The 21,714-nt window shown below is 39.0% G+C and overlaps 2 protein-coding genes across 2 annotated transcripts; one reads left to right on the forward strand and one right to left on the reverse strand.

Annotated features, from left to right (window-relative positions):
- The first annotated feature begins 12,925 nt into the window (after nucleotides 1-12,925).
- LOC143627845 (kinesin-like protein KIN-7E, chloroplastic) lies at nucleotides 12,926-18,585 on the forward strand. The gene is made up of 24 exons (XM_077097566.1): nucleotides 12,926-13,119; nucleotides 13,193-13,290; nucleotides 13,400-13,489; nucleotides 13,840-13,892; nucleotides 14,105-14,170; nucleotides 14,288-14,341; nucleotides 14,447-14,506; nucleotides 14,596-14,674; nucleotides 14,744-14,811; nucleotides 14,977-15,036; nucleotides 15,125-15,229; nucleotides 15,339-15,443; nucleotides 15,528-15,635; nucleotides 15,715-15,861; nucleotides 15,955-16,137; nucleotides 16,226-16,381; nucleotides 16,448-16,687; nucleotides 16,775-16,915; nucleotides 17,000-17,125; nucleotides 17,202-17,252; nucleotides 17,326-17,604; nucleotides 17,683-18,294; nucleotides 18,381-18,494; nucleotides 18,571-18,585. Exons 1-24 carry the CDS (start codon nucleotides 12,926-12,928, stop codon nucleotides 18,583-18,585), a joined length of 3,204 nt encoding a protein of 1,067 aa, XP_076953681.1.
- A 25-nt stretch (nucleotides 18,586-18,610) lies between these two features.
- Nucleotides 18,611-21,462, reverse strand: LOC143627846 (aspartic proteinase Asp1-like). The gene is made up of 9 exons (XM_077097567.1): nucleotides 21,284-21,462; nucleotides 20,942-21,059; nucleotides 20,046-20,272; nucleotides 19,732-19,965; nucleotides 19,515-19,653; nucleotides 19,255-19,449; nucleotides 19,114-19,176; nucleotides 18,953-19,053; nucleotides 18,611-18,864 (listed from the first exon to the last, which is right to left on the reverse strand). Exons 1-8 carry the CDS (start codon nucleotides 21,460-21,462, stop codon nucleotides 18,994-18,996), a joined length of 1,215 nt encoding a protein of 404 aa, XP_076953682.1. The 3' UTR covers nucleotides 18,611-18,864; nucleotides 18,953-18,993.
- Between the last annotated feature and the right edge of the window lie 252 nt (nucleotides 21,463-21,714).

Here is a 21,714-nt window from a genome sequence, read left to right on the forward strand (position 1 = left end):
CTCAGGATGAACTTAGACCTCCTGGAGGAAAGATGTGAGCTGGCAGCTATACACGAAAGTAAATACAAGAACCAGCTCCAGAAATACTATGATGCGCGGGTCAAAATTTGTGCATTCCACTAAGGGGACTACGTCTTCCGGAACAATGAGGCATCAAACGACGAATTAACGGGAAAGTTAGCCCCCACATGGGAAGGTCCTTACCAAATTGATGAGGTGTTGGGAAAGGGTTAATATAGATTGAAAAAATTAGACGGCATCCTTATTCCCAGGACTTGGAACGTTGCATAATTGCGAAGGTGCTATATCTAAGCTGCGTAATTCTCTTTTAGGCCTGCGTGCTCTTCATTGGCCTGCGTGCCTTGTTTATTTCGGTTTGCGTACCAAATTTTGTTTCTCTCGAACTAATAATTAATGCAAACACAGTTATGCACAGTTATCGGTTTTTAAAATTTTTAGAATGTTAATTCCTGTACTGATAGGCCTACGTGCCAATACGTATCCTAATCCTATATTTTGGATACATGACGGATTTACCTCACACACATTTATATTGTAATACAAGACAAAATGTAAAATCCATTTCATATAAACATTCAAAAAAGGGATTACAAGAACAAGAGAAAAATATATATATATACAATGATATTATTCTTCATGAAGATAGTCGCGGAACTGGCGAACACCATCCGCCGCCTCAGCAAAGCTTTGGATAGCATCCTGGATGGGGAAATGCAGTTGGTCAAAAGCATTCATTCGTGCATCATATTCCCCATCCACATTCACGCCATAAAGGTCAAAATCTTCAGCAGGGCGACCTTCCCGGGCAAAAGCTACCCCCTCCTGGAAACCTGCCTTGCGCCCCGAATCACTTGATGCGCACAGAAGGTCAGCAAGGCAGTTCCCTAATTCATCTCCTCTATGAATACAGGAGATAACCTACGAAAACAATTCAAGAATCAGCAAAACGAAACCATAAGCAATAATAAAGATGGAAGGACCATTACCTTGGGAAAACCTTCCCGCATTAACCAGGCACGGTCGGAGGAAGCCTCCTCAGCACTTAACTTCAACGCGCCCTGCTCACCAACATACTTGGTGTTTTCCTTGATCAAATCTTCAATTAATTGATCCTTCTCAGCAGCGGCAGTGCGAAGACTACTGATAACTTCCTCCTGAGATGCAAGGCGAGCTTCGATATCACTCTTGGCTTCTTCTGCCTTAGCAAGCTCAGCGTCACGTTCACGAGTCAGAGCACGTGCGGCCTCGAGTGTAGCATTTTGTCGCTGACACGCCTCTTCCCAATCCTTGGCAGTAGCAGCTTGCCGCGCCCTCTCTTGTTCAAGAGCCCGTTCAGAATCTCTCAACTTCCACATATCGGTGGAAGCCGCGAGACGATAGTTTTCCCTTTCTGCCCGGAGCTCCTCCAACAGGTTCTCCTGAGAACCCCAGTTCCGCCCCATGAAGTTCCAGTCCCGGTATATCTCCTCGGTTGTGGAAACCAGGTTGGCCAAATGATATATATATGAATTGCTGACAGATACCCAGGACCGGTTCCGCTGGTACTCGTGCTCTGCAGGAGGCACGCCCTCATGAAGGAAATCAAAACACACTTCCCCGTCAGAAAACCGCGAGGAATGAGTCAGATTCCATTCAGGGACGTGCCGAGTGATACCACCCTACGTAACACAGACCCCCTCCCCCCTCTCGGATTCATGAGGAGGCGGAGGAGGTACCACCACCCGCTCGACAGGTTCTTTAGCTTCAGGAGCAGGGGGCGAAGGCGGCGGCTCCAACCTCTGGACACCAACAGAGGTCGAATCCTCCTTATTCTGCCCCTTACCCGCAGTAGACCGCTGGCCAGGGTCACCCTTAGAGGGGGGAGAGTCCAAGAGAATGACAGGGGCTGCACAAAAATAAACTGCCAAATAAGCAACCAAACAATAAACGCAGGTCCATAAATATATGAGATACCTTTAGCACGGACCGCAAAGCGGTCATTAAGGCGAACCCTCTTCGCTTTCGGAGGAGGGGGAGAGGAAGTTCCATTCCTTGTTTTTCACCAGCCACCTCCAGCGGAGCGTGGCTGGATGACGTTTCCTTCCTCTTGCGACCAAAGGCTGTATCATGAAACATATTCAATAACTGACGAGAATACACGGGAAATTATCCTTGGTCATATCGAAGCTAACTTACCTGTCGCGAACATACCCTCTGAGACCACAGGCTCCGCACGGGTTTGTTCAGGAAACAAAAAATGATCCTTGGTCTTGTCAAGGATGGAGAGTTCTTTCTTGTCACAGGCAGCAATGTGCGTAACCCCAGGCACACCCGCCACAAGAACAGAGAGGAGAAGACCTTCAGCTGCATAATAAACCAAAATTAGAAACCAGAATAAACTCAGAAAGTACAACAAGGATACTTACATCCATCCGGCTTCCGAAAATATGGCACATCGTCCGGATAAGGCCACAGACGACTCATCCCAGCTCTCACAAGAGCAGATTCAGGGATGGGACGCATAGGAGTGGGGGTTTGGGTTAGTTGTTGATACCACCAATGCCTCTCCGGACGTTCAACAAATAGCAAGGTAAGCAGGGAGTGTCCACAGCAATAGCCTTCTGATCAGTCGGAAGGCAAACGTAACGGCCTCCTCTACCATGCAGGCGGTAGAACACGCCGAACTTATCGATAGTAGGCACAATGCCATGCGCCCGGCAGCAAAACTCAAAGTGACACATGGGCATCACCGCCAAAGCATGAAGCTGGGAAATATGAATCATATTCCCAGTTATCAGCTTACCTAGAAACCGGGTAATCAGAAATCGGAGATTCCCATAACTGAAATACTCGGCAAATACGGCCATCCGGAGAATGGCTAGCCGTGGAACTAGGTGCCGGAAATTCCGGCTCCCATTCTGGAGCTATGTCATAAGCATTGACGACATCTTGAAAGCCCTTGATGTCCCAATCAATGGTTACAGAGTCGATGGTCTGGTAATCAGACCTCACTGATGCCATATATTCGGCTAAGAATTTACTACAACGAGCTATGGTTGCCGGAGAAGAAAACGAATAAGACTTTCAGGTTTGAAGAGAGAATACCTCAAAAATTATCTTCGTTGTTCAAATACAAAGTAAGGAGATAAAGATGGAACCGACGGATTATATAGAAGCAACATTAAATGCGTGGAACAGTACGAAACAACTGTTCACCAGTCAAATCGTGCCACGTCAGGCGGGAAAACAAAAGGTCGAAATTTAAAATCCCTAAGTACGGCGAGAACCAGTTGTCAGAGCTTTTTTTGCGCGTGACAGACCTGTCACATCTGTCAAAATTCACATAAAGACGTAGCTCCCCAACCGCGGTAGGCTCGCGACGGTTCTCCTCAATATCCTTCAGGATGTCAAAGGAAAGGTTATCAAAAGAATCTATCCGTGCTTCATATTCCTTCTGACAATCCTGGCCGTGAAGCTCAAACTCGGAGGACGGACATCCCTCGCAAGCCATGGAGTAACCCTCCACAAAACCAACCTAGCGACCTACCCGCGAAGAGCTGACCAGCGGGTTAGCAAGGCAATCACCAAGCTCAGGACCATCATTGATAAGCCTGAAAATCTGATCCAAAGAAAATCAGAATAACAATCCCAATATAAAAAGAAATCGAAATATTTACCTTTGGGATGCCAAACTTGAGGAGCCAATGCCGTTCATCCGAGGCATTGGTGAAGGCCTGATGTGGTCTAAAATATACATGTTATTATATAAATTTTATCTACCCTTTTAAGCATTTTTGAACTTGATTTTATTGAATATTATTCTTAATGGGTTCATATATGTAATTTAAAGGTTTAATGATACAACGAGCTAAAAATATAGAGTTAAGCTAATTGTTAAAGGATCAAATTTTAAACTGTAATTATAAATTATAAATGATAATCTAAATTATATTAAATTCAATAATTGAAAGAAGTAAACAAAAAAAAAAGTAAGAGCCTTGAAAATTTGTAAAAGCTACATCACGAAAAATTCTTTAAAACTAAATAATATTAATTAACTTTCGTTTAATAAATAATTATGGTAGAAGAATAAATGCTTTCAATTATTATAGCATGAAAATTAATTGTTGACTTTTCACCATTGCAGGGATATTAATTATTTTGGTAAATACACTACTTGCACATGCCTACAATTCTACAAATCAGTTTTAATGGACTAATTATTTGGGCTGCAATGAAGTTTAACGGCCTGCTAGCAAACAAACAAACTGGGCTCAATTGTGATAAACTTCGAGATATAGGTCAAACGAGGATGATCGACAAGATTATAAAAGGGAGTTTTTCATTCTTTCTAAGGGGAGGTCACGAGGCAAAGGGTTCGACAAAAAAGGTTTTTTTTAGGCACGCCATCTAGGAAAAGAAAAAAAAAGAACGGCAGATTGGTGAAGGGGAACCCTACGAACTAGAGGAGCCGTCAACGGAAAAACGAATAGAAGGCAAGGAGGAAAAAGAGAGAGCTAGTACTTTGGTTTGAGCAGGGAGCGTCTTGGTTCAACACCTACTCCTCCAAACTTCATTAATATTTGGTTTGAATTTATTGTTTTCGTCATTAACTCATTACTTGAACTTATTTATTTTGGTTTGTTCTTGAGTGTGGTTGTTGGCTAAACCCCTAAGCCACCTAGGTTTATGATGAACTTTTGTTGACGTTGGATTTTAGTTTGGATTTTGCTTTTGTTTATGGTTTATGATTAAGTAAGAGGTTTATTGTTATTCTTTCGATGCATATGTGTGCTTAAGATTATTTGGTGAGTTTTATTATTTCACAGTTTCCTTGGTGATTGTCTGTCATATGATAGGATTCTGTTAGGTCATCTACTGTGTGTTTTTAACTAGTTTATGGTTGAATTGCAATAAAGCCATAGGAACAATATTAATAAATCAAATAGACCTAAGTGTGCTGCTAATCTAAATAGCTGTAAGGCGATAGATTATATGATAAGTCTTGGTTGTTTAAGATTGCTAGATTTAGTTCTTCGTAAGGAGTCCGTCTAGGTTTGATTTTTCAGCTTTGTTTATCTAGTCGAGTGAATGCTTTAAACTACCTTTGATTTCCGCGCTGTAAGGTAGGATTTCTTATAAAGGTACTTGTCATGAAATAATTAACGACCGTAAGCGAGTTAATTAAACTGGTGTTTTTAGGAACTTAATAGAGATCCATAGGTGTATTCTTGAGAAGGGTCAGGGGTCCTGTTCGGGTTTTCTTTAAGTGACTATTTTAAGATCCCGGATCCATAACTTAGCATTTTTCCTACTATTTGATCATTGATGCATTAGGGATTCTAGCCTAGGTGGTTGTTTGTCATCATTTGAGTTAAGTCTAGGTTTAAGTCATCTTTAAGTCTTAGTGATTAATTTAATATTAGTTTTTAGTAAAACCCTCCAATACTAATAAATAAATAGTCGTGTCTGTAGCTGAGTCTAATTTAGCTAGTTTACGTAATTTAAAGAGTCCTGTGGGTTCGATATCCGGACTTACTTAGCTATACTAGAGGCGATCGGTTCACTTGCTGGTTAGTAATGTTAGTTAAGTTAAGAGTCTAGAATTATTACTTAGTGTCTATATTAGCGTTTATTTAGTTAATAAATTAATAACTACTTTTAGCACATCAAGGCCACCTCCAGATCTTCATTATCCTTAGAAACGGAGGAAAGGAGATCATCCTTTCCCTTCACCTCCGCCGCAAGCCTCCGGACATCCTCATCCCGGGCGGCGAAAAACTTGACCTGAGCGGCCACCCACTCCTTCAGACGCTTGTTCCTCTCCTGGGCAGCCAGGAGAGCAGCTTCAGTCTTCCTGGCCTCCGCCAGGGCAGCATCCCTCGCCGCTTCAGCTTCGTCCATATGCTGAACGGCGTGCTCAAGGTCGCCTTGTGATGTAACACAAAGTGTACATCTTATTGCATCAAATTACCTTCATCCCGAACTCCATGCAAATTCATTGTTTTAGGTACTTATTTGAGTTATTTGTGAATTTGCAGGTCCGGGCGCCCGCCCGACAAAGAAAACATGAAAAGAGGGCGTTTCAGGGACAAAATAAGCATTCTGCCAGACCTGCACGACCATGCTTGCCAGTGCCAGACCTGCACAACCATGCTTGCCAGTGCCGAGCCGCACGACCGTGCCACTTTTTGGCATGACCGTGCCAAATCAGAGAAAACTGCAAAATTGGTCAGGAGAAAGCAAAACATTGACTTACTATATCTGGGCACGACTGTGCACTTTTTGGCACGACCGTGCCAAGTGACCAGACAGCTTATAAGCCTTCAATTCTCTTCATTTATGGTGTGGAGTCTTGGGGATTTTCTCTCAATCAAGTGCAGCAATTTTAGGGGATTCTTGGAGGCTTCCACCAACATAAGATTCATCATTCCATCCTTCAATCATTTCTTGATTTTGGTTTGCATTTTTATGTTTAAGAGCATGTTTTGTAAGCTTATTTTTAAATTGATTGTAGTTGTATTATGCCTTATGGGCTAAGACCTTTACCATCTAGACATTGTTGAAGCTTTTACTATTGTGATTTTTATCTATGTATGGTTATGGTAATTTGGTTTTCTTTCAAGGAAATGTTGAAGTTATGAGTTGATATTGATGGTGTTCATGCTTCTTAGAATTGCATACCTTGTTAGTCTTACAAATGTTTAGGCATTCATGTTGGAAAACTATGTTCTAGATGTTTGTTTGTAAAACTTTGAATGTTCATGTTTTCTTTGTTTACATTGCTAAGTTAGGAATGACTAGTAAAGATTAGTTTGGTTATAATATTATTGATGAGCATGAAACCCTACACTTGATATTGGAAAATTGATGAGTGTTATGATTCTTGACTTGGTGATGACTTGCTAGTTAAAGTTTCATAAGTTGATGTTTAATTCACGAGTTTAACTAATTTAGTGTAATCCTAGGTGGTTAGAATGTTGTTCATGCTAGCTTTCCTTTGATTATGAGACTTTGTTGTTTTGACAAACAAGTTAGTCTATGTTTAATTCTTGATTGGAAGCCCATCATGATGATTATTTGTTAGTATTAGGTTGCTTGATTGTAATCTAGTATTTATGTTTAGATTCATGATGTTTACCATATCATTGTTATTTTTTCACATTAGTAGAGTGGATGCTTGTCTAGGTAGTCTTGTTAGATTGATTGTTTCTTGTATTTTTACTTGCTTTGTTTTCATTGTATGCTAGTTTAGTTAGTTAAAAACTCAAATTAAGATTTCTTTGTTCGGTTAGTCGTTTACAAAGATTTAGTACTAGAAAATTACCGAATCCATGGATTGACACTCGGTTCTTGCCGACACTTTATTACAAACGATAGGTACACTTGCCTTTCGTGTGTGGTTTAGTTGTAGATGAAAACCTATTTTTAAAACCCGATTTGTGTGGAACTTTTATCCAAATTTATATATACATTCACACACGTCACTTTCGCCGACCACCCAACCCTTGAATACCTCACGGCTAGTCGACAACACGTTAGCCAAGTGATAGCTAAGTGATTGAGCCAGGCTAGCCTGAGTTTGGGAGTGTATCCTGTTACACTCAGAGGGCGGGAGACAGTGCTCAAAGAACTCTTGGCACACACGCGGATTAGTTAAAAACGCGTCTGGACCAAGGTTCCATGAGGGGCGAAAGAGGGGGTCCCCTTGATTAGAGGACTCCGCCCTTCACCCGTGGAAACTGGAGGGGTTATAGATGTATCTTTTGGAGGCACAACCTCCGTTTCCGCCACTACCTCAGGTGGCGGCATAGGAACGTCCTCAGTAGGCACATCCTCACTAACCTTCTGCAAAACCTCCGGAGGCGGAGAAGGCGGACGCAACTGTAGATCGAGAAACGAAAGTTAAAAGATATCTACAACACGAACCCATAAATACAAAGTACAATTACCTGTGGGTTGGCGTACAACAGTCCGGCTCTTGACCTGGTCCTGAAGCCGGGTCAGCTTGATCTTCTTCAGAGGTGGTTCCTCACCTTCGATAATGGAAGCCTCCCCACCGGCGGGATCATCGGCGTTCCTGGGTGCCTCCCCACCAGCGGGATCATCAGCACCCCTAGATGCCTCCCCACCAGCGGGATCATCGGCAGTCTTGGTAATCTCCCTATCCACGGGATCCTCATCCATATCAGCCTCCCTACCGGCGGGATCATCGGCATCAGAATCCTTGTTCAGGCCTGATACACAGGCCATATCCGCCCTCTTCCTGCGGCGGGCAAGATCTGCAATACGCAACACGCCAACATAAATACTCTTCGGAGTACCGGGCGGGCAACCTTCACTAGTTGAATCCTCACTAGAGGATTCATCACTAGAAGAAAGGACTATCGTCCCGTCCGGGTGCATAACACTAAGAGGTTTAGGGTTAAGAATAAACACACCTTGAGCCACCGCGGAGTCAGTGACCACAGGCTCTGTGTAGCCGCGAGTGGGAAACAGTAAATTACCCTTGAAGTGATCAAGAATAGGCTCTTGATACATCTCCAAAGGCATCCTGAACATATTTCCCACGATGGTGGGGATAAGAACCTCAAATAACGAACACTCCCTTGTAAGAGAAGGAAGCAAACATAAGGAAAGCATAAAAAAACGGGTGCGATGGAAGGAAAACTTACGCCCGTCGTCCCGGGAGAAGTATGGCTGCTCTGCAGGGTATGGCCAAAGGCGGCTCATCCCCATTTGGACTAACGCGGACTCGGGGATCAGTCCCATCAGAGTAGGAGTCCGCGTCAACTCCTGGAACCACTCCTGACCCTCAGTGTCGGCAGCGGGAAGGGAGAATTTAGAGGTCAGCGAGCGGCGGGTCATGGCTAGCGGAACAACGTCCGCATTGACCCACAAAAATTTGTTCTTCCATTCGTGAGCACTCCTCGGAGGCTCAGTCCCTATCGCCTTCCCCTGGACGGAAAAGCTAAACCAGCTGCCGCGGGCCTGAATCTTGTAGATCGCCAGAAAGCGATCTACCGTGGGCTCTATCACCAGAGCCCTATAGCAGAACTCGAAGTGTCGGAGCCTCATCACTCCGAATGGATGCAACTGGGAAATATGAATCCCAGTAGCAACCAAGAAATCACCGAAAAACCTGGTGATAGGCAATCGAAAATTGCCGGTGGTGAAAGAATCACCATACAGAGCAATCTTCTCGGACAGCGGCTGATCGGCCGTAGAACCTTCAAGGTATTTATTCACACTCTCAAGCCTTAAGCAATCACATACTGTGTCTTACTTTATCCCGGTCAAAAGTATGATACTTATTCTCACGCCGGAGGGTGGTTACGGGAAGACCCCCACTCTGTCCTTCCCGTAACGAGACTCAACGGTGTTCTATTTTGCAGGCATCAGCTTGGATCTGTTCTCATCACTTCAGTATACTCACATATGGGAAATACCCGGTCGGACTATCCAGCTCGACTTAGTGTTTCTTCAGTTACATATATGGACCAATTTATCCACAATGTGGACCATTTAAATACTTCATGGTCTTAATAGATGCATCCAGCAGATGGTCTTATGTCTCTTTATTATCGACTCGTAATGTCGCTTTTGCAAAATTTCTTGCTCAAATTATCAAATAACGTGCACATTTTTTCCCGATTATACCATTAAAAGAGTAAGGCTTGATAATGCGAGAGAATTCACATCGCATTCTTTCGATGATTATTGCATGTCTGTGGGGATTGTTGTTGAACACCCCGTTGCTCACGTGCACACGCAAAATGGTTTAGCTGAGTCGTTGATCAAACGCCTACAACTGATAGCTAGACCATTAATAATGAGGACAAAACTCCCTGTTTCTATTTGGGGCCACGCAATTCTGCATGCTGGATCATTAATTCGTGTGAGAGCAAGTGCAAATCATAAATACTCTCACATACAACTTGTTTCCGGCAATGAGCCAAACATTTCCCACCTTAGAATTTTTGGGTGTGCTGTGTATGTTCCTATTGCACCACCACAACGCACAAAAATGGGTCCTCAAAGAATGTTGGGAATATATGTTGGATATAAAACATCTTCCATCATAAGATATCTCGAACCTTTAACAGGTGATGTATTTACAACACGTTTTGCTGATTGCCATTTTAACGAGGCAATATTCCTGGCATTAGGGAGAGAAATGAAAAAGCAAGAAAGTGATATATCATGGTGTGTGCCATCATTGTTACAACTAGACCCAAGGTCAAAACAAAGTGAGACATAGGTTCAAAAGATAATACATCTACAACAAATTGCAAATCAGTTACCTGATGCATTTACTGATACAAAAAGGGTCACTAAATCTCATATACCAGCTGCTAATGCTCTGGCTCGAGTTGATATTCCAAGTAAGCAAAACCATGATAATGCACCTCATGAATCCCAAAAACGTTTAAAACGAGGGAGGCCAGTCGGTTCCAAGGATAAAAATCCTCGAAAAAGAAAAGATTCTGGAGAGGATAAGAATACTAACCATAAAGAAAGAGAAAATGGCAAAACCTTCCCTCAGGAAGAGGTAAGTGATATAACCTTCCCTCAGGAAGAAATAAATGACTCCAACAAAGAGTTGTCAATCAACTATGGTTAAACACATGTAATTTGGGATCGAGATGAAACGAAAAATATTGATAATATATTTTCTTATTCCGTGGCAAGTGATATCATGGAAGAAAATGATGATCCTGAACCAAAATCTGTAGATGATTGTCAAAGTCGACAAGATTGGAACATATGGAAAGATGCCATGCAAGCTGAATTAAATTCACTAAACAATCGAAAGGTTTTTGGACCTATTGTCATAACACCAAAGTCAATAAAGCCTGTAGGATATAAATGGGGTTTTATGAGAAAACGTAATGAAAAAAATGAAGTTACAAGATATAAAGCTAGACTTGTAGCTCAAGTTTCTTATCAAAGGCCAAGAATTGTCTATGAAGAAACGTATTCCCCTGTTATGGATGCTATTAGGTTTAGATATTTAATCAGCTTGACAATTTCTAAAAAATTAGAAATGCGTCTTATGGACGTTGGTACAACTTACTTATATGGATCACTTGATAGTGGCATCTATATGAAAATTCTAGAAGGATTTGAAATGCCTAAAGCATTAAGCTCAAAGCCCAAAGAAATGTGTTCAATCAAATTGCAAAGATCTTTATATGGGTTGAAACAATCTGGAAGAATGTGTACAATCGTCTGAGTGATTATCTTATAAGCAAAGGCTATAAAAATAATATTATTTGTCCATGTGTGTTTATTAAGAAGACAACATCAGGATTTGTGATCATAGTTGTATATGTTGATGATCTAAATATAACTGGGACGCATAACGAAATCCATGAAACGATCATTCATTTAAATAAAGAATTTGAAATGAAAGACTTTGGAAAAACCAAATATTGTCTTGGTTTGCAGATTGAGCATATGAATAATAGAATGCTTGTCCACCAGTCGAATTATACTGAAAAGCTCTTAAAACGTTTCAATATGGACGAGGCAAATCCTTTAAGTACCCCAACTCAATGTCAACAATGATCCATTCCGTCCTTGTGAAGAAAATGAAGAGGTTCTTGGTCCAGAAGTACCATACCTCAGTGCAATTGGAGCGCTTATGTATCTTACTAACTGTACGAGACCTGACATTTCTTTTGTAGTTAATTTGTTGGCGAGATTCAGTTCATCCTCTACTAAAAGACACTGGAATGACATTAAACATATCTTTCGGTATCTAAAAGGAACTATCGATTTAGGTTTATTTTATTCTAATGACTCAGTTGGTTATGCAGATGCAGGTTATTTATCAGATCCCCATAAGGCAAAATCTCAAACTGGATACGTGTTTAAGAATGGAGGAACTGCAATTTCATGACGCTCTCAGAAACAAACACTTGTTGCAACATCCTCAAATCATGCTGAAGTCATTGCACTACATGAAGCCTCTAGAGAGTGTGTTTGGTTAAGATCTATGACAGCTCATAGTAACCTCTTGTGGACTAGAGAGAGAAGCAAGTCCAACACCAATTTACGAAGACAATTCAGGCTACGTCTCACAAATGAAGGAAGGGTATATCAAAACTGACAGAACAAAACATATACCTCCAAGATTCTTCTCATATACTCAAGACCTTATCAAAGATAAACAAGTTGAAATAAGATATGTCCAATCTAGCGACAATTCAACTGATATTTTCACAAAGGCACTCCATACAACGACTTTCAGGAAACATATTCATGATATTGGCATGCGACATGTACGAACAATGTAACAACCTACAACTTGAGGGGGAGCTATATACTGCACTCTTTTAGCTAAAATTTTTTCCCACTGGGTTTTCTTTGACAAGGTTTTTAATGAGGCAAAATTCAAGATCCCGAAGTTTGAAAATGTTTAATGAAAGGGGGAGTGTTATAAACGTGTAAGTAAAGAAACATCCATGTGAATGGATGAACATTTTCAACACAAATTTATTGTGTATGTCCCCTAAACAGTAATAATAGTTGTATATATACGTATCTCTCCTATTTTCTTGTTTTTTTGTCATCTTCATATTATTTAAAGAATACATTGATCATTGTTGTTATAATTTTAGTGGTAATATTATAACACTCACCCCATTTTCCTTATAATTTTTTTTCAATATTTTAAATAATTTATACTATTAATAAAGTTTGTAAATGAAAAACGTTATGAACAGTGGATATCATCCTTTTTATTCAAGTTTATACAAAAAAAAAAAGTAACGTAAGGCGTTTAATATTTGGGCAAAAATTGGTATCACTGTTTTTAGTTCCACTTCCAGCTCTGAAAATTTCAAAGTGTTTTGGAGGGATAATAATAATAACAATACCACCGTCATCTCCGTCACTCGTCAATCTCCAGTCTCCACCAATGTCCTTCACTTCCAGGTCATCCAGATCCTCCATCTCGCCGTTCCGATCCAGAAAGTCATCGGAGCCACCGGACACAACTCGCCGTACCAAACCCCACATTTCTCCGATTCCGTCCCCTAAACCCTCGCACCGTCCGGTTTCAACCAAAGTTAAGGAGAATGTGACGGTTACCGTCAGACTTCGTCCTCTCAAGTACGTGATTCCTGTTATCAGTTTAGATGATTAGATGCATATGTTTTTATCTAATTTGAAGTGTTGGTGGCAGTGCTAGGGAAATTAACAAAGGAGATGAGGTTTCGTGGTTTGCGGATGGAGATTATTCCATTCAGAACGAGTTTAATCCGGCTATTGTCTATGGATTTGGTTAGTTACTTAGTTAGTCAGTTTCCATACCTAATTTTGGTTTGTACTATGAATATCCTTTTGAGGTGATTAGTGTGATTATTGAGAGTTTTGCATTGTTATTTTGCAGACAGAGTGTTTGGATCGGCAACGACTACTAGGCAGGTTTATGATGTTGCAGCTCACCATGTTGTTAATGGCGCCATGGAAGGAGTTAATGGTAAATGTTTATGTGCTTCTTTGAAATTAGTTCAGATGAAACATATGTTATTAGGTTAACGCTACATTATAACATTTTCGTGTTCTTAGTATCGAACCGTATCACATTTACTGTCTGTAGAATACTGATTCATCATTGACATTTAAGATTGAGTTTATACATGGTAACTAGATCTTTTTTTTTTATACTCTCTCACTTCAAGGGTTAAGTACATATCTGTTGGTGTTTTATTCACATGCCATCTATTGACCATGTGACAAGTAGCAAACTTCTAATTAGAATACTTGCATGCAGAGTTAGGTGATTGGTGTACTTGTTTACAGTTTGTCTGATTATTAATTCTTATGCAGGCACAGTGTTTGCGTATGGTGTGACTAGCAGTGGCAAGACTCATACAATGCATGTATGCCTCCATATGATATGTCTTTTGCTTTGCCTTTTTTTATATGAGTGACATGATACTACCAAAATAAATAAATAAATAAAAATTTAATGTGGTTATACCATTTTTAACTTACAAAATACATTATTTGTTCAACCTTTTTTGCTGCTTGTCGTGTTTGGTTGACATTAGATATAACTGTAGTCACTAATGAAAATCTATTCCTTGTATAGGGTGAGCAAAAGTCGCCTGGTATTATACCTTTGGCTGTGAAGGATGTGTTTGGAATTATACAAGAGGTATATGCTAATGCTCCACTTAATCGTTTCTGTTTTCAGTAGATATTTATACTCTGATTGTAAAGTTGGGGCATGTTTGTTTAACTTATACACTCTAAAAATATTGTATTGCATCAGACACCTGGACGGGAGTTTCTGCTTCGTGTATCCTATCTGGAGATCTACAATGAGGTCTGCACATTTTTTTGTACCTAATATTTAATGACATAAGCATTGACTATTTGCAATTTGTCATGTCATAGCAATGTATGAATCTGATTTGTTTCTTGTCTCTAGGTCATAAATGACTTGCTTAATCCAACAGGGCAGAACTTACGAATTCGAGAAGATAACCAGGTTTATATCACATGCTTATTTTAGTCACTCGTCTAATGTTGAGGCGTATAGATTTTTTGTTGGTCTCATATGTGTTCTGCACTTGACAGGGAACTTATGTTGAGGGAATCAAGGAGGAAGTTGTTCTGTCACCTGCTCATACTCTTTCACTAATAGCGTCTGGGGAAGGTATGGTAATTTCTCATTGTCTTTCTTTATTTAAAATGATTTTGAATTTTTATTTTTTCATGCCTGCAGCACATAGGCATGTTGGATCAAATAACTTTAACTTACTCAGCAGTCGTAGTCATACGATATTTACCCTGGTAATTATAAATGTTCATAAAATCTTTCTAGTTGTATACAGTTTACTGGCGAACTTACATGATTCTTATCAACAATCTGCATTAAACATTATTCAGATCATGCATCGTGGCAACATGGCATTCTGGATAGTAATCTAATGAGCTGTTTGTGTATTTGTTTACCAGATGATTGAAAGCAGTCCATGTGGGGAGAATTTGGAAGAGGAAGTAACTTTGTCACAGCTGGTATTTAAAATGATTTATCTCGATTTTTTTTTGTGGACTTTATATTTGTATCAAATTATGTTCATATCTATCACTCTTTTTGTTGCAGCACTTAATTGACCTGGCAGGATCTGAAAGTTCTAAAACAGAGACAACTGGAGTGAGGAGAAAAGAGGGCTCATACATAAATAAAAGCTTGCTTACTCTTGGCACAGTAAGACCACTCATTGTTTTCTTGACTTTTTATAATACGGGAAAGTTTTTTATTTATTGCTGTTGTATGTTTTCTGACAAATCATTGGTGTTGGCTTTCCTAATTTCAGGTGATATCTAAATTAACAGATGGTAAATCTGCACACATTCCTTATCGGGATTCAAAGCTTACACGATTGTTGCAATCTTCCCTTAGTGGCCATGGACGAGTTTCTGTAAGTTCAAAGATATTTTTTATTGCTTTTGGTAACCTCTCTGTTAAATCCATATTCAATGACATTTTTTAAACTTTTATGTAGCTTATATGCACCGTGACTCCTGCATCAAGCAATACAGAGGAAACACATAATACCTTGAAGTTTGCACATCGTAGTAAGCATGTGGAAATAAAGGCTTCTCAGAATAAGGTGATAACCAACATGATATTTGAAGAGAATCATCTGGTTCTAGCAGTTTGTCTGACCTAATTTGATATTTGATTCCTAGATTATTGATGAAAAATCACTTATCAAGAAGTACCAAAAGGAAATCTCCAGCTTAAAACAAGAGCTTCAACAGTTAAAGCGTGGTATGATGGAGAATTCACGTATGATGGCACCGAACCAGCAGGATCTGGTTAACATGAAACTTCAGGTTTGTTACAAGTTTTTTTTTTAAACTAGTTGTAAGCCGTGAAAGTAGGCACTTATAATCTTACACAGTTGCCCTATCTATATTATGTGGCAGTTGGAAGGTGAACAGGTCAAACTACAGTCTAGATTAGAGGAGGAAGAACAGGCTAAAGCAGCTTTGATGGGAAGGATTCAAAGATTGACTAAATTAATTTTGGTATCAACAAAGAACACAATGGCATCAAATGTACCTGAAAATCCAGATCATCGGAGAAGACATTCTTTTGGTGAAGATGAAGTATGTAAATTAACTTATTTATAGAGTATATTAAGTTGTGTAAATTTTGAAAATTTCTTATTCATTATGGTTTTCATTTTTTCAACAGCTAGCATACTTGCCTGAGAAAAAACGAGGGATTTTTATTGATGATGATGCTGGAAGCATTGATTCTGAGAAGTCTGATATGGCGAATCTTGATGAGCTGGTAAAAGATTTCAGGAAGAACAGAAGAAAAGGAATGCTTGGGTGGTTCAAACTAAAGGTATATTTTTAGTGATAAACGTAGCATAATAATGTTGTCTTTTGATCTTTTGAGTTATATTTGCAGAAGCCTGACCATTTATCTGGCTTATCATCATCACATACTGATCATGAAAGCTCGACAAGTGGCTCACCCACATCTTCCAGATCATCAAAATGTAAAGCTGTGTTTAGTGATATGAGAGATGGAGTGAGAAGTTCAGTTGGAAGAAAAGGTGATGACTTGGCAGGTGGTGATTTGCTTCTGCAAAGAACACAAGCAGGTGACTTGTTTAGTGCAGCTTCTGGCAGTAAGCGTTTACCTCCGGTGAGAGAAACTTTTCTGCTGAATGTTAAAATTTATGTCTACTCTTATGGTTATTAAAATTGGATTTTACCAATGAGTGTCTTACAGACAGGAACTACTATAATTGACCAAATGGACCTTATCAGCGAGCAAGTGAAAATGTTATCCGGTGACGTGGCACTTTGCACTAGCTCCCTGAAGAGACTTTCAGAACAAGCAGCTAATAGACCCGACGACTTGCAACTTCAGGTAACCTATTTTAAATCCATGTGTTTCAGCTTAAGATTAAAGTTTTCCAGTCAAATCGTAGGTTGACTTTGTATTTTTCCTTAGGAACAAATGCAGAAATTAAAATATGAGATTAAAGGGAAGAAATCTCAGATACGCCTACTGGAGCAACGAATGATCAGTTCAGTTGAAATGAATCCGCATAACTTAAAAGGCTTTGAGACATCTCAGGTAGCATGATTTAAATAGCGATTAGTTCCATTCTGTTACCATATTTATTTATCGCCTTACTGTACATGCAATTTAGGTTCCCTCCAAGCTTATTACTCAACTAAATGAGAAAACATTTGAACTTGAGGTAGGTTCTATCCTATATACAACACTATGGTGTTATTGAATAATAACTCACTTATTATAGTTTCCGTTAAAAGATAAAAACAGCAGATAACAGGATTCTACAAGACCAGCTACAAGTGAAGGTATCTGAGAACGCTGAAATGCAACAAACCATTCTTTTATTAAGGCAACAACTGGAGTCTCTAACAGTAGACAACAACTCGAGCCCTCGACAAAAAAAATATATATATGAAGAAAAATACACTAATGAAAGCACACCAACTAGTGTTATGAGTTTAAATAAAGTGTTCTCACAAGAAGACTCCAATAGCAGTAGTGATGATACATTTCTAAACTCTAAGCTTCTAATGCAGGTATAGTTAAAACCCTTTTCACCTTTTTCATGATTCTTTCAGTTTTTACTGTTTATGTTGCAAACTGAATTGACTCAGGTGGTGGAGATAGAGACATTGAAGATAGAGAATGCTCAAATAGCTGAAGAAAAAGATGGGCTTATGATATGCAGTCAAAAATTGGCTGATGAAGGTTCATATGCAAAAGAGCTGGCTGCAGCTGCAGCAGTTGAGCTTAGAAACTTAGCTGCAGAAGTAACAAAACTTTCTTACCAGAACGCCAAACTCAACGCTGAGCTGGCGGTTGCAAAAGAAGCCTCCAAGTCTAACTTATGCAAACAAGAAGACGGTGTGATCGTAGAAGAGTTGCAGAAAGAGCTCAATGCCCGACACCAACGAGAAGCTTCTTTGGTTGGTGCACTTTCTGAAAGAGATAAGTTGGAAAGTGAGTTGAGAAAAAGACTCGATGCTGCAAAGAGACATGAGGGGGATTTGGAAGCAGAGCTGGCAAACATGTGGGCCCTTGTTGCAAAGCTAAAGAACTCTTCTGCTGGTTCAGAGGATATTTTTACTGATAAAACAACAATTGTACGATGCAATGAAGTTTTTGTGGAAGATGATGAGACACAGTCGGTCAATGAGTTAAGACTATTGTATGAGAAAGAAAAAGAAAGGCGAGAGGAACTGGAACGTTATGTTTCAAGATTGAAGGTACTTGTTTTCTTTCATAAATGCACATTTTCATCATGGGAGTATTTGTTATATATAGTTATTTAATATCGTATTTGTATTCCTAGGGTGATGATATTGCTAATTTGGACATTAATTCACTAGAGGAGCTCCAAAACCTTAATGTTGAGGCAATAACTAAGATCTGTCATGCAAAGGTAGAGATTGACATGATACTTTCTGTACGTATATGCGCGCATGTGTGTGTACATATATTTTTTACTAACAAATTGCTTATGTTGGTTGTTAATTACACAGGCATCATACAGATGAGGTTGCTATATGTTTCGCCAACTACAGAAGGCTATTTGTAATAGATCTATTGATTTTAAAAATTGTCACTACTAAAAGTTACACCTTGTAACAACTGAATATTATGTACTTATTGGCACTCTATAATAATTATTTCTTGCATTTTCTACATCCGAGTCTGGAACCTTTTTATTTATCAATCTTTTCTTAAGTTACTATGCATAGGCTTGTAAGATCTTCAGGTTGGATTCATCATACTTGCAACGTTCTCTGTGACTTTGAGCTCCATTATAATTTATGCTGCATATAAACAATAAAGTTCTTGTAATAAAACTATAAAAACCTATCTTTTTTATTGGTTAAAGAATTATTAAAAAAAAAGACTTACGACTTTGGGAGTTTGTTGCAGTTTGCTGGAGCCCATCCTATTCATTGATTCTCATTATCGTAGATGATGATTTTATCATGAAATGATGTCTGTAATACCAAGTAAAATAAGCAACTTTATAATATACACTGATGAATGAAATAATATGTACCTCCAATTAGATTAACACTTTCAAGGCCGACTTCTGAACCATTCAAAATCCCAAGGCAAGCATTACCGTATTTCTGCATCAACATATGCAAATGTTAAACAACATTGTAAAAAAAAAGGAGCGTTGTTTTAGATTTCTAGTTACGTCTTACACTAATGATGAGATATGATTCGGGGTCCATCTGAAACCGAACTTTCTTTGATTTTGCAAAGCTCAGCATTATTGGCTTGAACAAGTTTTTGACATCTTGAATGGACTTAAACGGTTTTGATCCTTTCCAACATACCGGGAGACTTTTATCTTCATTTGCATTCTCAATCCGCTTTCCTCTAATGTCTTTCAAAAGCTGCAACCATGAACGACCAATTTCATATATACCCATTCTGAAAACTTGTATAATATCATATTTACCATAGATAGTAGAGCTTTATAAGCTTCCTCACTAAAGTAAGTGTAAGTACTTCCACTATCAAACGCTATAGGGAGACCTTTTTTTCCACTTGTTTTTCCACCAACATATAGCTCAGCAGTTCCTAAGTAGTAGTGATTTCTGTAAAAAGTTCATAAGTCATGACAATTTATAATCTTCAAAAAAGTTGAAAAGTAAAAAAATTTCTTTCTTTTTTACTCTATTTTGGTTGTTGACATTGGTGACCAAATGACTCCTGAAGAAGGGACAAACTCGTCACCGAAAAACAAATGACCGTCTCCTTGCGCACCAAGACAATGAGCCACGACATTTTTAGTGACACCAAGTTCGTTTAATTGGTGCAAGATGCTTGCTTTACCTGACCCGAGACCAAGAACTCCATCTGTGTAAGGTGGGTCCATTGGGCCTTCTACTTCTTGATTGTAACCACATCTGAACATATGAAACGACTAAGACGCTATGAGTCATGCATTGAATAACAGATTGAAAAAATAAAAGAAAACGAGGTTGACCCGAATGCAAGACGAGGTTTGACTACAGTTCTGTTGGTGTATTGCAAGGGAAACCAGTCTTTGACCAAAAGACCAAGAGACGACCCATGATCGGCATACTGAACTTCATAGTCACATTGATCGTTTGGAGACTCGCAGTTGAGTGTTTCTGGCCCATTAACAGATGCACACAGTGGATCCGTGCATGTAACAAGGTTTTTGTTGGGCTTATAAGGCTTGTGAGGAGCCTACAAAGATAAAGAAAAACAATCGTTTGATTCTTGTTATCAATGTTAAATACAGGTCCATGCTATACAAAGATCACTGATGTGCTATCAAGACACCAGTGACGTGTTATACAACCCATATGGTCACAACTTACACTGACAGTATGGTAAGGTGAAAAGTGGTCAAACAAGGCGTTTTCGAAAGAAAAAAAAAAGCTTATACGGGTTATATGAGGGCCAAATCAGCGACTCATATGATTTGTTGACTGACCACTGACAAAGCCATATAACCTTTTTGGCCTAATCAGACGGGCTGTATGGCATCATAACTCGTATGATTGAGCGAAAAAGGTCATACAACCTGTATGACGTGACACGCAAGCTGGTGTACACTTTTGGGGGTAGTGCATTGATAGCATGTCCCTAAAATATACACATAATCCAGTTACTACGAATAATAATAATAATAATAATAATAATAATAATAATAATAATAATACTTTTTATACCAATAAACAAAACATTGTCCTTAGTCATGGTTTAAAAGTTTTATTATGTGTCTGACTTTGTGTTTCCTTTGCTTTTTACCACTTCAAGTTTAAATAAATTTTTAGAATACAAAACGATTGAAGCAATTTAGTAGTAACTAAAATAAAATGACACGATTGGAATTTTCGAGTTTGAATTTACCGGGAAGCATTTGGTGCAAGGTACATCACACTGAAGCCAAGTGAGATCACTACCGGTATCAAGGTCCAACCAATATGGTTTTGGTGGATTCCCTATATTAACTGTCACATAATAATACCTGCATACAGAATTAATTAGAACTCTTCCCTTTAATCACAAACAATAATAATAATAATAATTTTCATAATTCACAACACTCTACACCTACTTCTACAAGTTGTACCAAAATTTTTGTCTCAAAATAACATGTTGCAATAAAGGTCCTAGAGTTAAATAATAATAATAATAATAATAATAATAATAAGCCCAGATATATTGAATATTAGATAAAAGTAAAAATACCCGGTGGGATAAACATTTCCGGTGACTTGGAAGACGATGGAGGAGGAGGATCGGTGGCCGGAAGTTGAGTTCACGGCGGCGTTTGGATGAATTGAGTCTGAATAACATGTTTGGAATTCTGTTAATAAGTAAGAGATGGGTATGACTATAAATATGATGAAGTTGATTCTTGAATGCATGTCGACTTGAGTTGAGTGATTACTGAATAATTATGAGTTACTTTTATAAAGAGAGAAGAAGACGAAGACGTTGACTTGGTTTGCTTCCTCCGTACATGTCTGAACTGAACTCAAGGGTGAGCAGCCTTTGGTTTACTTTTTACACTTTTATTTATTTTACTCAGTAAATTTATTATCTTTTCTATTTTTTAAATATTTATTTGGGGCGGAGATAGTTTGGGCTTGTTTTCGGGAGCATCGGTTAAAGATCGT

The sequence above is a fragment of the Bidens hawaiensis genome, unplaced genomic scaffold, assembly GCF_021521415.1.
Source record: "Bidens hawaiensis isolate Kalapana, Puna unplaced genomic scaffold, B.hawaiensis_p1.1 tig00004743_1, whole genome shotgun sequence".
NCBI lineage: Eukaryota > Viridiplantae > Streptophyta > Magnoliopsida > Asterales > Asteraceae > Bidens > Bidens hawaiensis.

What these genes read in the sequence shown, in the direction of transcription:
- LOC143627846 (XM_077097567.1), bottom strand. Translation starts at nt 21,462, where the DNA reads ATGCATTCAAGAATCAACTTCATCATATTTATAGTCATACCCATCTCT. An exon ending in GGAAATGTTTATCCCACCGG is followed by an intron (nt 21,060 to 21,283) that starts GTATTTTTACTT and finishes TTCTGTATGCAG; the next exon opens with GTATTATTATGTGACAGTTA. An exon ending in AATCATATCTCATCATTAGT is followed by an intron (nt 19,177 to 19,254) that starts GTAAGACGTAAC and finishes ATGTTGATGCAG; the next exon opens with AAATACGGTAATGCTTGCCT.
- LOC143627845 (XM_077097566.1), top strand. Translation starts at nt 12,926, where the DNA reads ATGTCCTTCACTTCCAGGTCATCCAGATCCTCCATCTCGCCGTTCCGA. An exon ending in GCTTGCTTACTCTTGGCACA is followed by an intron (nt 15,230 to 15,338) that starts GTAAGACCACTC and finishes TCCTAATTTCAG; the next exon opens with GTGATATCTAAATTAACAGA. An exon ending in TTGGGTGGTTCAAACTAAAG is followed by an intron (nt 16,382 to 16,447) that starts GTATATTTTTAG and finishes TTATATTTGCAG; the next exon opens with AAGCCTGACCATTTATCTGG.